This window comes from Egretta garzetta, unplaced genomic scaffold (assembly GCF_000687185.1).
Source record: "Egretta garzetta isolate BGI_Z169 unplaced genomic scaffold, ASM68718v1 scaffold524, whole genome shotgun sequence".
In the NCBI taxonomy this organism is placed as follows: Eukaryota; Metazoa; Chordata; class Aves; order Pelecaniformes; family Ardeidae; genus Egretta; species Egretta garzetta.
In genome coordinates, this window is record NW_009259336.1 from 810,013 (window position 1) to 826,590 (window position 16,578).

At 35.4% G+C, this 16,578-nt stretch overlaps 1 protein-coding gene across 1 annotated transcript in view; it reads left to right on the plus strand.

Moving 5' to 3' along the window:
- PIBF1 (progesterone immunomodulatory binding factor 1) overlaps positions 1-16,578 on the plus strand; it is a 117,174-nt gene that overhangs the window by 16,269 nt on the left and 84,327 nt on the right. The window contains exons 6-10 of the mRNA XM_009636810.2: positions 3,125-3,258; positions 5,181-5,289; positions 7,090-7,271; positions 11,791-11,916; positions 15,879-15,977. Coding sequence (XP_009635105.1) covers positions 3,125-3,258; positions 5,181-5,289; positions 7,090-7,271; positions 11,791-11,916; positions 15,879-15,977 — 650 coding nt within the window. The remainder of the gene's footprint in view (positions 1-3,124; positions 3,259-5,180; positions 5,290-7,089; positions 7,272-11,790; positions 11,917-15,878; positions 15,978-16,578) is intronic.

Below are 16,578 nucleotides of genomic sequence, written 5' to 3' on the forward strand. Positions count from 1 at the left end.
TTGAAGATAAATTGAAAGATAAAGCTGTTCCGCTGCAGAGATTTTAAAATCAGTTCAGGTTATATGGGCATTGTTATAAACTAAATTAACTTAATCACATGCAAAGCAAGGCTTATTCTTCCTAAGCACAGGCAGCTTGATGGCATGTCTTTAAGATGTATTGTTACAGAAGTCCAGAAGCTTGTGTATCTGCTACCTGGAGATATGCATACCATACAGGGGTGTTTTTCGTGTGCTAGCCTATAGACTGTTTATCAGCTTGCCTTGTCACGTTTTTTCCTGTGATTAAAATACAACTTTGATACCTAAAAAATCAGGTAGTTGGAAAACAGTGACCTATGCAGTAGAATTAGTATTTCTTCAAGGATTATAGTAAATGTCTAAAAAACAAAACCAAAACACCTTTTTTTAATTATCTGTTTAATGGTTTGATACTTTAGGTATGTCTTAGTATCACTTTTCAAAAGTAGAATTTAACTTCCTTCCCCTTCCGTGGAGTTACTATATTGTTACATGACATTAACAACTGATTTGTTAAATAAAATTCAAAACCTAGTTTAGGTCTCAGGCATTAGAAGGAACTAATTTTGTAGATATTTAACTGCTCTGTTTAATTGGTGCTTTAGAGCTGTTTATGACAAATTTTTCCAGTGGTTAAGGCATTTAATTTTATACCTTTGGTAGTTGTCTTCTAGCTGCTAAATCTGTTTTACTGCAGGGGCTTCAATAGCCCACTCTGTGAAGGGTGTATGAATTCCAGCATGGTATTAGCAGCAGAATGGTACAGGTTATCCACAGAGGGATTGTATCCAAACTTAATCTTTCAATTTGCACTTAAAAGTTAAGTGCCCTTAATACCATTTCCTATTGTAAGATGAGTCATGTTTGCGCTGTATAACAGGGTACTTGCACCTGTATGTTGCATATTTGAAACTTTAACTGTCAGAGGACACATCTGACAGAGGCTTTACCATTATGATAATGCCATCTTTATAAATGATGGCATGTTAATTGATTTAAGAAGAACGTGTTCTGTAGTGTTAATTTGTTTAATGAATATCCATTAATTAGGGTAAAGATAAAAATAAGCCATATATACTAGTGTGTTAGGATGAATAACAATCATGTCTTTAGATGACATGTTCTTAATGATGTCATCCAAAATACTTGTGAAAGTTTTCTCTGTGTTGTGATTATGTGATTGTGTTCTACTGTGATTTTAGTGCAAGTGTAAGTTTCTAGATTTGTGAAAGATAAAACAATAATTTCTTATTTATCAAGAGAATAGTAGAGTTTAGTAGCTCACGGAGCTTTTCTGTAGTGTCTTACAAGCACTTAGGTGGTTTTTTTGTGTGGCTTCCCCCTCTCCCCCAAGAAGGCATTCTATAGGACTTTCAGTTAATGGTGCCTGTGAATTTGGTTGGAGAGTTCTTTGTGTCTTTCTGTCCCTATCCTAGAATATCATACTTGTGTTCATTCCATCTAGGAAGCTGTATTTGGGAGTCATCCACTCAATATATGCTGTTGTCCTAAACTTATTGTCTATTAAAAACTAGCTAGACATAATTACTGTTCTCTCTTATAACTGTATAAAACATAGCTTTCTGCTGATTTTGAAAAATTACGCACTTGTACAATGTCCCTTACTGCAAAATAAATTTAATTTGCAGTGGCTAAATGGTTGGTTCAGTAATCACATCTTAAGGCAGTCATTTGGGTATATTATTCACCTTCAATGGATAATATTGTAGCGTCCACTCAGTATAACCAGATGGAGTTATTGTTTATCAAGCATCCTTATCAAGCCTGCCATGTATCAACCATAGCATTAAAAAACAGAACTTGGCATTATTCTGAGAAACAGAATATAGAAAAAATCTAGATGCCTGGGGGTATTCTCAAATTTTTAACAAGCAACTCTTTTTACTGCCCATGAGTTTTTCTTTGTATAGGTGGATGCGAGTTATTTTCTGGTTGTTTTTGTGAAGAAATTACTTAGTAGTACCGCATTTAGGATGAGCAAGCAAGGTAACCTTTGTGAAAACAAATGCCTACTTTGTAGAAAAATCTGAGAAATGGAGTCTAGATTGTGAATTAAGGTACAAAAGTCTGCTACTCCCATGGAGGATGGGAGGGAGGAGTATGAAGATTAGGAAATCTGTTTATCTTCAAAAGGAATAACCAGTGTTTTAAAAGACAAGTGCTTTCTGTGTGTTCTTCTGCCTTGGTGCGTTTTTTCTGGTTCCCATAGTAGTCTCTCAAAGTATGTGAGGAGAAAAAAAAATGGAAAATGGAAATTAATGCTGATAGACCAGTAAATAACCAACTTTTTCCTGGTTTTTCTTTTTTCATTTTTTTTTCTTCTTTCTCTGCCAAAGCTTTCGATGATATGCTTCAGCAAACTTATGTTTCCAGATACGGTTTGGGAGTAACTGGCTGAAATTTTTCATATAATGACAGAAGTTTCCAAACTTCCTGAATGATCAATCCTTTCTTTTTTTCTTTTCAAGTGGACCAGCAAGTATCTTCATGAGGAAACTTGTTTGAAAATGTTGTAAAGGTTGTGTGACTTTTGTGTTCCCCCTCTACAGACCACCAGCTGTATATATGAGGGTTACTGGTCTTTGAAGTTGTGCTGACTAACAAATGCATTAGAAAAAATAGGTACATTAATCAACTGTTTAGAATAAGATAAAAATAAGTGGAGTATCATAGAATATCTCAAATTGGAAGGGACCCATAAGGATCATCAAGTCCAACTCCCTGCTCCTCGCAGGACAACCTAGAACTAAACCATATGACTGAAGAGCATCATCCAGATGTTTGAGATACCTTTGTAAATTTTTATACAAGGTTTTGGAAATAACAATCCTGTCTACCTGTGCAAAAGCCCCAGCTTGACAGAAGGCCTGCCCTGATACAGAGCAGAAGAAAGACTCCGCATGAACAAAAGTGCTGTACTGGTACATCTGGTTACTTTGTGATGTGTGCTACATTTCCAAATACTGAGACAAATGAAAATACTACCGCTTGCATATTCATAAGAGGTCTTCACAAAACTTGGTGGTTGCTTTAAGTAAATATCAGTGTAGCTGTGATAATTTCAAAATGTCTTATCTTCTAGAGCTATGAAGATGAGAGGAGGAATCGGTCAGAGCTTGAGCTTAGATGCCAGCGTTTAACACTGGAACTGGCTGATACCAAGCAGATGATTCAGCGAGGTGATTACAGACAAGAGAACTATGATAAAGTAAAATGGTAGGTATCTTTATAGTTCAAGTGTTCTACTGACATACAAATGTTAATAGAAAAACTTCAACCTTGATTGACTAGAGTTTTTCATTTGACTCTTAGCTTATGCACACCATGGATACTGTTCCTTACCTCAGTCTACTAACAGTTCCATTATCTCCTGTAGTTTATTGCAGTCGTAAGATGAACAATATTTTGAAATCTCATGCATTAAATTATCTTCCTAAAAGTTTATATTTAGGGATTTACTGTGTTTTCAGAAAAGCCTATCAGTCTTAATGCAGCTAAAGAAGTGGGAGTGAATTAAGAGGCTAGGACCTTGGGAATTAATATTTAACAACTTAACAGCCCTTTCAAATTTATGGTTCCAAGGGTATCTTATGAGAACTCTTGGTCAGAGAATCTTAGGATTACCTTAGTGAATTGGTTTAACTGTGGGAAGTTCCAATGTCTCTGTTAATTTTTAAAATACAGATTTTAGAGTTCTAGCCTATGCTTTGAATACCCATCTCGTAAACAACAATTGCAAAATAGTGAAAATGGACTTCTTTATAAATACACTCATAGGTGTATACTTCATGGTCCAGCTCCCAAATGGCTTTTCCAGTGTGATTGCAGGTACAAGAAATCTGGCCTTTGGTATGTTTGTTGGGGAATGGATTAAAAAAAAAGAGGATTATGAATAGAAAATACCCTGTCAGCTCCTTAGTTGTTCACACTGAATGAACTCAGGCACAGTTACACAAATGAATATGCCACTAAGTCATTTAAAGGAGGTCTGTCTTCTGAATTACTGTTCACAGCTATATATACTCAAACAACCTTGGAATCTACCTGGAAGCTTGTTGCAAACAGGATGGATTGATGATATGGTTTGCTTCCCATGTGCAACTGCATCTTAATAAGTGGATTGTAATAACTTTCATATGAATGGCCCCAGTGTTTAATAGTGTACATTTAAAATAGTCTTGAGTTGAAAAAGGCATGAATGAACGTGCCAAAGCTATATATGAGAGAGTAGGTTGTATTCATCTGGGTAGGCACAGATGAAGGGGTGGGGAGAGCACTGTTGGCATGGCTGCATGAGGATATTTGGGAGAATTGCAGGAGTTAATCACTTCCAGGTTCGTTTCTGCCTTTAAAAATGCTATGTCAAATCTTCTAGTTCTGGTGTACTGCAAGTTATCTCAGTTTTAAAGCTATGCTATGCTTAATATAAAACCGGTTAGCTTTTTTCCTAAACTGCAAGCTCATACTGGCTCATTCATTCACTGTTCTGACAAGGTCAGATAGAGTGGAGACATAGAGCTACTTCTTTGTGCATATGGAAAGCACTCTTATTCAGGACGCCAACATAATTTTTGCAGCTGTGTCATGTATATTTTAAACATGAGAAGAGTAGTACAACCCCCTCTGGTATCAAGGGGCTGTATACAAAGGAGAGTAGCAACTGAGAACAAGTATACATTGCTTTCTGATTAGGAAGATGCGAATGAAGTTGCTTTAGTTTTTCATCCAACTTCAATGTCTGCAAAAGGTTCAAGAGAATATCATGCAAAATAGCATCAAAAGCTTGATAAAGCTAAAAGGATGGACAAGGGTACTTGCAGTTCATTGCAAAGAGGAGAAATGTGTAGCCCAAAGTTACACTAAAGAAGAATAATCAGAGGAGGGTGAAATAATTTAGGACAGGAATTCAGGGTTATAGTATTATAATTTAGGATTATTTTTTAAATACTTAAATAAAATTCTTTCATAATATAAGATACCATGTCAGGTGTTAGTAACTAAAAAAGGTAAGATTATCACTAATTGCCCAATGAGTGACTGGTTGGAAGAAGTCAGTGTCATGAACTGAAAGAAGGCTGAAGCACAAGAACCTTGTCCGTTACACTTATGCATCTAATAGTTTCACTTTATTTTAACAGTGAACGTGATGTATTTGAACATGAATTTTCAGAACTCAGAAGAAAATATGAAATATTAGAGGCGTCACACAAAGCGCAAGCTAAAGAAAGAAATGATTTATCAAAAGAGGTAAACATAAAGTTCTTATTTCAGTAATTGCCTATTTCTTTACCTGAAATATTTGATTTCTTTGTCTAATCAAGTCTGTTAGGATTGCTTGTAGGGTTATAGAATAATTTAGAAAGGTCCTCAGGAGACCAGCTGGTCCAACTCTTCCATGCAGTGCAGAGCCAACTTAGCTCAGATTGCTTAGGGCTTTGTTAAGTTTTGAGTACCTCCAGGGATGGAGATTCCACAACCTTCCTGGACAATCTGTTCCGATGTTTGTCCACCCTCTTTGTGAAAAAGTTTTTGTAAAATCTAATAAATGTTGTTGCGGCTTTTTTCTGTTGCCTCTTAACCTGTCACTGTGCACTTCCAAGAGTCTGTCTCTTCCTGTGTGTTCCAATTGGATAGGTGAAGATAATAGTAAGACTTCCCCCTTCCAGATTTTTTCTTCTGAAAAAAACCCCACTTCTCTCACCCCTTGTACATCATGTGCTACAATCCATGGCTATCTTGGTAGAACTTGCTCAGTTTATATTGTCATTGACTAATTATCAGATGGTTTGTAGCTCAGCGCAACTTTGATGCAAGAATAAGACTATTTTTAAGCTGTGTTTCTGTATAGAAATCTTTCTAGGAAACACTAAAAGGAATAGAGGAATAATTGATTGATTGTTCTGAATTAATTTGTGAATTTATTTTTTAATGTGATATGAAAGGGGCACTGTATGAGAGGGTTGTTCTTGACTTCTGCACTGCTCGAGGTGAGAATCAAATGGGAGGATCTTTGTGTGCTAACACTTTGGCAGCTGAGTAAATGAGACCAATTACGCCTGAGAGAATTCAGGGGAGATTGTGTTCCTTAGTGTCTCTGTATGTGTATCTCCCTTGAATAACCTTTAGTCCTTTTATGACTCAGGAAGGGTGAATTCTGTCTAAAACATGTCTTTATGGCTTTGAGGGACGTATTTCTGATAAGTTACTAATTTATCATTCTTTGAACTTGGCATGTGACATTCCCAGGAGCTTAAATGGCAGAATTATTTAAGGTGATAAAACTTGCATTTTGCTATCATGACTAAGGAGTTGGGTCACTCTGCACCAGTGCCATACTCTGTGTCTGTTCTCTGACAATGTTAATCTCTACTAGATGGTGACTACTCTCTGCCACACCACTCTCTAAAGATGACTGATCTGGTGATTGGGAAGGCTGTTAACAGAGCATCAGTTAGCATCAGTTCAGCCTTCTGTAGCAACACCATGCTAAATGAAAGTCAAAACAAAGCACATATAATTCTCTTTGCCCTTGGTACTAGTCTGGAACATTACTTTGTCCATGACCATCACGATAAACTTCAGCCCCAGAACTAGCAGTTTTATTCTTTCTTTATGGAGCAATAATCATTCTAGTGCCTTTAAACTTTTTGCTTCTTTTTCTGAGAATGTTGTAGCCAGTATGATGACAGGCTGGCACCAAGACTTGACATCAGTATTTCTATGTAGTACTTATTCAGTATTAGCACTATTCAGTACTTCAGTACTATTTAGATACTGAGGTAGATTAAGGGGCACTTTACCTCTTTTTCAGGTGCCAACTACCAGAAATAAATCATGAAAACTCCTAAAACTGCAATTTTATTAAAGTCTTTTTTTTTTTTCATCATAAAGCTTCACCAACTTACATTAAACATAAGTATAAATAGAGGTTTTTTGTGTAGGTGATTTCACAAAAGAGAGTTAAAATAAAATCGCAAATATGTGTACATAGGTTAAATACTTATCTTGAAGTTCATATTAAAGTGTTCTTTTTAATGCCTTTTATAGCTGGGAACCATACAGCAATCCCTCAACTTGTTGCAAAAAGATAAAGATTATCTTAATCGCCAGAACATGGAGCTTAGTGTTCGCTGTGCACATGAAGAAGATCGTCTTGAAAGACTTCAGATTCAGCTAGAGGATGCCAAAAAAGCTAGGGAAGAACTGTATGAAAAATATGTCACATCCAGGTAAGTTATTGTGTGTTCACTTCTATCAGTAGACAACTTAGTTAACTGTTTTCCCTTGTTTCTTGCACAAATCCTATTTTATTAAAAAAATTTTAACTTTCAGAAAGATAGTTCATATTTGTGTAACTAGAAACAGAACAATTCTGTTGGCTCTTAATGTGTATCAGGAAATTTTTTTAAAACCTTTGATACAAGACCATTGCAGTGAAGATGTCAGTGTTGAAAGTTTATGGCAACTATTCTCTTAGGTGTATATAGAAATTTACAGAGGCAACTGTAATTAATTACAAATGAGAGAAAAACTCTTTAAAGTGTGTATGTTACATATCTCCCACACACACCCCAAATGACCTTTATTAAAACCAGGAGTATCTGAAAGAAAATTAAATGATTATTGCAGAATAAATTTTTTTTTTTCACAGTTGTATAAAACAGGACATTCTATGTTTCTTATCAGCTGTTAGAGCTAACAGTCTTTCATATCTCAGGTTTGAATACAGATTCCCTAAATGTAGCCTTGAGAAACAAATTGATCACTATATGCTGGCCACAATGGTAAATAGTGTCAAATCCTTATGCTATTTGAATTGGTATAGATATATGTATGTATGGGATGTTGAATAAGAAACACTACACTATTCAGCTACATGTCTATCTACATATGTAATGCTATACTACAAAATTTCAAACCACACATTTTTCTTACTCAGAATTCAGGGGTTTCTAGTTCATGTTAATTCCCTACATTTAGATGCCAGAAAATACCACTTCAATATATATCCTAAAATCACATCAAATATTTGCCTGCATGTACTTCATTAATGAACATAAAACCATTTTTTTGGTTCATAGTCTCCTTAAAAAAACAACTGTGGATTGAATAAATGAGCTTAGAGTAAGAAGGAGGTTCAGCTTCTCTTCAGTTGCTTCCTTCTGTTTGAATCAATAAGCTGGAACTGCAAAGAGTGTCTATAAATCCTATGTCCTTGTATAGCTAAGATGAAGTGTGCTAATATGGCTCTCCTGTAGTGCTAAAAGACAAATTGTTATCTAAATGGAAATAGAAGAGCAGCCTACTGAATTTGTCAGCTGTGGAGTTCCAGCCCATATTGCTTATCAGAATTGTTTTTAACACTATTTTTCCTTTCAATGCAATCACTTAAATTTTTTTTATTTGTTTTACATGTGTATACCTCAGAACTATGTTCACCTGAAACTTCTTCATTTTAAATAAAGTTTTATATTTTTAACTTGCTTTTAAATGGTGTTTTAAAAAAATCATGTAGGTCTGAGCTGTCTTCCTCTAGAAATGTGCTTGTAAGCACTGACTGTTGTAGCTGGGTTTCTGTTTCTAGAAAACCACTGTGAAAGCCTTATCCTGTAATAATCATGTAGAGGCACTTTTGTAGAGCTGTCTCCCTTTGAGGAACCTAGAAAGAGACACATGTAGCTTGCCTCTACCACAGTTTGGGATACTGTGCAAGCCTGTTTGACTGTCCTCTGGAATATCAGAGGTCTCCGTCTCTTGCATTTTGATACCAAATAAAGAGAAATTTTGTGACTCTTATGTTGCCTTTAGAGATCTTGATACTGTCATTGGGATTCTGTACTGTTCCCAAATCTCTCTCTTCACACCGTTGGTGTTGGTGACTCTCTTCATGATGCTAATTTTCATAGGACAGAGATTGTAATGAATAATGCAGGTATGTCTGCTCTCCTCTAGAGACCATTATTTTATTTTGCAGGGACAGCATAGCATAGCACAGAAGACAGTGTAGTGTACTGAGCAGCATGTGTAGGACTGCGCTGCAGCTTGGGCAGCCTAGGTTGCATTCAAGGTTCTGCTGCTGACCTGCTGATGAACTTTGAATAAGTCATTTCATAATGTAAAAATGTAATGTAAAATGTAACAATGTTAATGTAAGATTTCTTTTGTAAAATGGGGCCAATAATATTCTTTTGTAAAGTGCTATAAAACCCACATGTGATCTGCAATATTGCAGAAACTGTCCCTTCTTTACATTTTCCCACACACGTGTACACTGTGTCCATCTTCTGAGACTGCATCCCATAGTGGGGATTCCTGTCTATGTAGCAACTTAAACCATCCATCTCTCAGGTCAAGTATCTATGGTATTAGGTTTCTTAAAGAGAGCTCTACAGAATCTTTTTTATTTGTTAGATAAATTAGAGAGGTACAAAAGTAGAGCAGGAGAACACTGTATGAATGAATGGACATCCTGCAGTCCTCAGTGCTACCTGGAGGTGACATCAATTTGTGTAATAAGCTTTTATTTGCTACCTTTAGAAGAATTTGAGGTTTTTAATGCTTGCTTCACATCTGGATCTCTTTTGGTTGCTGTAGTTCAGGAATGAAGATGATGAAAGCAAACCAAAGTATCTATTTCTAGGGATAAAGAATAATTCACCTTCTGGTCACCATCAGAACTGTTGGCATTGGGGTACTATAGTTAGAAAATTACAGACTTTAGGAAACTGAGGGATTGACTTGCCAAATTTTAAAAAAGACAAACTTCAAAATAGGTTGAGATTGTGGCAAGATGAATTACAGCAGTTTATAGCTACAGTTCTTGGGAATCTATGCGTAAGCACAGACCAACACAAAAGATTTCCCTTTATATGCTTAATCTTAAAAAGCAATCCATAGTTGCATTAAGATGTTCAGATCATGTTTAGTTTATTTTCAGTATACAACCTTATGAATAATAGGCCTGGAAAGAAGTTTAATAAAGCTTGCAGCCTGAAGAAGATGAAACAACTTGGTAGGGCAAAAACATTTTTAATTACTGCTCAAGCAAAGGACCTAAGAGCAGGTCAGGAATAAAAATCCCAAATGATGGTCCTTTGCTTCAGCAGCAACTTGGTTGGTGTTACTAAAAGGCATTGGCAGGGCAGTCAAGCTATATATTCGGAATATGCTCTTTACCATAGCATTCGTTTATTTTAGTTATCATAAAGATAAACGTAACTTTGAACTGTCTTCTGGTGACATCACTGTGGGTGTTCAAGACTTTTCCAGATTCTTCTAATTTTTTTTCAGTGAACCTTCCTGACTTTTAGGAATCTTGCCATGGGAGGGAAGGTGTAATTTCTACAATGACATAAATTTCTTTTTGGCAATTAGTAATGGTAATAGCAAATTGTCTCAGTACTGAGAAAATGGTAATGCTTGTTGAGTCTGCATGTAAGACTTGTATATTGAGCCACAGAACACATGAAGAACACAAAAGATTTCTAATGGGGACCCCTTACATTCCAGTACAGTGTGTTTTGGGGGATTTTCTTTTTTTTATATAAATTTCTTCATTGTATAAGGATCTTACTAAAGTATTTTGCTGTAGTGTGGCGTACTTGAGGAAGGAGAGGAGATAAATTTACTTTTACCTTGAAGGGTCAACTGAAATTTAGTATCTCAATAAAAAGAAAACAGGAAACCCTGGATAGCACGCATTCTGACATTTAAATATTTTGGGGCTTTTAGTTAATGTGAAGGAGTCTTTGTGCAGCTTAAATACTGATTTCTAAAAATTATGGGCTATCACACAATTGGAAATCAGAAGAAATCTAAAACCGTTTATGGCTATAAATAAACACTTCTTCATAAACATGCTTTTATTTCCAAACCTGTAATTTCTACCAGTTGCTTCGCTGCTGGTTGATTATTCTTGAACATTAACTAGATGCTATAAAATTATAACACTCCTTGACTGTTAATTACTTACAGCATAAGCCTTTTTCGTAGTTTTGTAGGAGAAATTCTTTTTAGGATTCCTACAGTCTTTTATGGGCTTCCAAAGTTACAAAAAGATGTCAATATTACTCTGAAATTAAATTCTTTTATCCTGGAATCTTTTTGTATCAGCTGCTTAAAAACTTAATTATGTATTTTAATTAATTTATATGCCACACTGACAGGATAAATTCACTAATCTTGGGGTTTTTTGACTTCACAAATCTCCACAGTGTGTAATCTTCAATGTTTTTGGTGGTTTTTCCCGATATGTGGGGCAAATAGTACAATACAAAGCCTTGTAATAGCATGGCAGTATTGTAAATTAGGAAGTTAATTAACCCTTACCCAGTGTTGAAGAAGCTAGAAAACTTTGGAGGAGTTTGTGAGGAGAAAAAGTGAGGAATTACATTTTTTTAAGTGGTTAATTAACATAAACACTCATGTAGAGGTTGACAAAGAATTTTTGGAAGAATGTTAAGCATAATGTTGTGTGATTAATAAATCAAAATCAAAACAGTATGCAGAAAGCTTTTATTTATTCCCAATTAAGTATTATTTATTCCTGATTGATTTTCACTCAATTTGCATAGCACTGTAGCCTAATATGTATTTCAAGTAATTTGGGAGGAAAATGAGTAAGAATTAAAATAAAATGTAAAATCAAGAAGTGCTCTGCTGTACTTGTACAGCTGTACCTGAAGTTTTGATGTTTTGGCCAGTGCAATTAATTTTAAATTCCCATGTTGTGTATTTGTTTATTTACAGAGACCACTATAAAACAGAATATGAAAAGAGACTGCATGAAGAGTTGGAACAGATAAGGTTGAAAACAAATCAAGAAATTGAGCAACTAAGAAGCACTTCAAAAGAGACGTATGAACGTGAAAACAGGTAGATAAGATGCAGGCAATAACCTAATGAGGGCAAAAATGACCAAGTACTGGTTTGTGCTTAGGTATAATCCTGGTTGACTGGTCCTTTGAGAGGTGATCAAAATGTGGGAATTTAAGTTCAGTTATAAAACTGAGAATCTTGTAAAAACTAAAATGAAATTATACTTGTACATTATTAAATGACGAACGTCTAACATTGTCTATGGAAAAGTATTATTAAAATTCATGTTCTAGATAAACATTAATGGTTTGAAGTTTGTTCAGATATGTAGTGTTAGTTAATACAAAATGTGTTGGGTTACCTGTCATGCTATGTGGGCAATCTTGAAACTGTGCCAGGAAACCAGAAGAGGTGTTGATGCAGAAAGTAAAGAAGAAAAAATGAGGGAAACCAGTAGGATTTATACCTTTCTAAAATAAATCTATTTGAGATTGTTTACAGCATTATGATTCACAAAAGCATTGATTTCCTGTAAATTATTATAAAATCCTCTTTTGAAGATCCTAGTTGTTCAAAGACCTGCATATTGAATTTTGTATGCATGTCATCTAGTTGAACTCTGTGGAATTACATGCAGTTAGGCACATACATAGGCCTCTGGGGATCTAAAGATTTGGACTTTTGGCTCTGGATTTCTTTTTGAGCTTGTTTTTTGCCCCTTTTATATCCTTTAAAATGGGAGGAGCTCTTAATAATTCATTATAACTTCATGGTAGATGTCCTCAAAGTGTCTTGTGGGGAAGGAAATGACTGTAGTAAAAAGATATTTGTGGCATCAGCATCTGTTCCTCTAATAGGTAGTTTTGTTACTGCTCGGAAGAGTGAAAAAAGAACATGACTCCTGCTGTCTGTCTTTTAGTCAACTGAAAGGTTCTAATTAAAAAAAATTACATCATTGAGTAGTTTTGCAAGTGTGAGTAAAATATATACACACACATACATGCACACCACTTCCTGTATGCAAATTATTTTGAATTACAAAGTATGAATTTAAAACCCCACTGTTGGTGGAGATTTGACAAGGGTCTGTATATCATTGGGAAAGCTACTGGAAGATATTTCACTTGTATCTGGAATGAATTTACAGAAGTTTTGTTCTTCATTTTGAAATAATTACTTCTGAAATGCAAATCCTTTAGATTTGACTTCATATTTTGCCAGAAAGGACTTTTAGTATATGCTCTTTTTATAAAATGCTAAAAAAAGTCGACCATGAGACAGTGCTTCCCAGTCTGAGGTGCCCCTCAGTGGTAAGACAAATGGAACCCCAAATTGTGAGCAAAGCAGTTTGCAATGATGTTGCACGATGTGATGAGATACTGATTGTGACTGAAAATAAAGCTAAACTGCTGGTTTCATCTTCAGGGTCAAAGCATGGAATGGTATTACAGCTAAGCTAATCTAATACTCGGTTGCTCTTACTCCTTACCACTTTGCCAAGCCTGGTGGGCCTGATATTTCCCATGAATTTATTGGCACTTATTTTACTCTTGGATGAGTCAGTTCAAAAAGCTAAAAGGAGCAGGGGGGGAAAAATAAAAAGGTGATGCTTTCATTCTTAGAAACAGTGTCACTTGTTTGGTTATGGTAAGTGTTGGCTATGTTTGCATTAGCAAGCATGAGTGAATTCACAGGGCATGAGGTTTGACTTTGGATTAGCTGTAGTCTGTTCCCATAGATCAAACACAATTTAGTAGTTTTAAGTACGTTAGGTGCTCTCCCTGAGCACAATTTCTGACTTGGTTCTGTCTGACTGGAATCCAATTTATGCACTCTAGAATAGGTTTGGGTTGTGAACTGAAGTGCAATAAATGGCAGTTGCTAAGAGGTTTATTTCAAAAGCTGATATAGATGCTCTTGTGCTTCTGCTTTCCTTCCCCTGCCCTCATCTCACCTTTTTTTTCCCCATACCTGTTCATGAAGCTGTAGGTAGTATTTCTGTCCCATTTTAGAAGGATGCCTTCACTTGCATGATAGGCTTGCTAGGTACCTGATGGTTCATACGGCCTGTATGTGCAGCCATCAGATAGGTGCTTTGCCTCTTTTAAAATTGCAATCACGCTATCTGAAAATTGGCAGTATCGTCAGTGTGTTTCCGAGCTCTGCTGAAATATCAGCAGAAGTTACATCATATCTGTGATTGTCATCTTGTTGGTTGAGTAGTACCTCACTTGTGTCCTTTTACCTTCTGTTGCATTTTCAGTTGATTGGCTATTCAGTTAAGCAAAACAGTTCATTGTCCAAATGACTTGCTGTATATCTCCTACCATTTAATTTTTACCCCACTTATGTTACTCTAGTCTTAAGGATACAACATTGCACTCTGACCTAACATGCTTGATCTTAATGCTGTTAACAAAATTAATTACCCTGTTCTTATATTTTGGTGTGAGCGAGTTCTAAAGGATCTACTTTCAAGATCATTCCCTGAATTCTATCGGTAAATTCTGTAGCCCGATAACTCCGTTTTTAAAGAAAATTTTGTTATCTTTCTCTCCTAACCAGTCAGCTGTTACATAATTCTGATGTTGATTCTTCATAAGTAACTACTTTCTATTCATATGAATTACTTTGAGTTTAGAAAACTACCGTTGATAACGTTTCCTTAGTCTAGAAAATAGTCTTTCATCCAAAAATTACACACCTGTATAAAATTACCTAGGATAACATTTGCATGGGCTTAATAATTTTCCATTTATTTCTATATGTTGACTTTTTTCTTCAAAATTTGCCTGAGACTATAATTTCACTTTTCTTTAAGTAAAAAAATTCCTCTGGGTGAAGGGAGGAGGAGGGGGGAAGAAACAACTTCAGTGGGAAGAGCTTGGTTGCATCTACATTAACAGTTTAGTTCAGATGAAGAATGTGGTTTTGAAGTGAAACTTCCTAGTCATTGCTGCTTGCCACGTCTTTGCTTGCCTCACAGTTTGTGCTTGAATTCATGGTATTGTGCTCACATTTGTAGCACATGAACAGAATTCCTTTTAGATGAAGTGAAATTGAAAGGAGTCTCTAAGATCATCTAATATATTCCAAATGCTAGTGTGTGTTCAGATCACAGGAGCAAACCAGTAAAATCCTTGAAAATGGTCATAATGTAGATGTCTGGTCCTCCACAACCACTGTTTGCTCTGCAAATTGGCTGTTACTATGTTGCACTAAATACTGGAGATACAACTTGTAAGCACTATCTAAACAGTACTTCCACTAAGTACAGTTTATTGCAATGGTATGCTACAGGCAGACTACGGGTTAACAGACTATTAATACCTATATTAATACTATATGTATTATTCTTCATATGATACTGTTCTCATTTGTGTCAGTGAAATAAGAATGAGATAGTTTGCAAGTCTTGACTGATTCTTGGTTAAAAAAATTGAAAAAAGTGTAGATTGATTGCAATAAAATGTGTTACTTTATGGTTCTGTGCAGATCAAAAATGACGCCAGCAACAGAATCCAGAAGGAGACACCAATGATATGCCATAACCTATATATTGGACTAGCTAGCCAGTTAGTCATATGTGGAAGTAGGATTTCTATGCCTAGCTAATCTTTTCCTGCTCTATCATAAAAGTTGTGAGTCATCTCAGCTGGGAGGACAGCAATCCCCTAGTTATTAATGAAGTACCAAGCAAAATTACTGGAATTTTTTTAATTCCTACAAAAAATAAGTAATTTACAGTTCTAGTATTCTAGAATTATTCATATATTTCTGCATATAAATAGGTGGTTCAATCATTATTTTTAGAATTTCAGAACTGGAAACTTTGCTGGTATACATGAAAGCAATCTAAAGTAAAGCCTCTGTAATGAATAGGCATATAGATAGACCCCTCTATCATTTGATGAGAATTGAAGGTAATATTGAAGTTAAGATCAGTCAGTAGAAATTCATGAAGCAAAACAGTCTTTTTCCTAATAGATTCTTGACAGAATAACTTTTGTTTTCTTCAGAAATTTGAGAGAAGCGAGAGATAATGCTGTCGCTGAAAAAGAAAGAGCAGTTGTTGCTGAAAAGGATGCTTTAAGAAAATACGATCAACTCTTAGAACAGTAAGTATCTTTTAAAATGCATATGAAAAAATGTAATGGTATAACTATATTTATGTCTAAGGAGTTCTGGGTAGGAGGAATGACTGCTTTGGCTTTCTGCTTATAAAGAATAAATTGAATTGCAAACATTTTGTTTAAATGAACTTACAGATTCTAGTAGTTAATTTTTTTTTTTTCCATTACGAGTGCAGTAACAATATGAAAGTTTGTTTCTTCTCCTACAATCCCATAAAGACAAGCAAACATAATTATGCATGTCATAGGACGAATGTGAATTTCATACTGTACAGTAACAGTGGTCAAATTCTGAACCTGTTCTGTTGGGTTTTTTTCTTCAGTTGAAAGTAGAAAACTATCTTGTATGATTACTTCATTTAATAGTTTTTGTGAAGTGTGGATCAAGAGCAGTAGTCATGAACAGTTATGCTTCCTACATGCTGCTTTTCTTACTGCTGTCTCTTCTCAGTCTTTAACATTCCATGTATAAAATATAGTCTCTACACAAATGTACCGTTCTGTTCATATGGAGAAGGTGATTGATTTTCCACCTCTTTTCAAGCAGTCTTACTATCTTGCTCTGCAGCACCTTGTCTCTACTTTT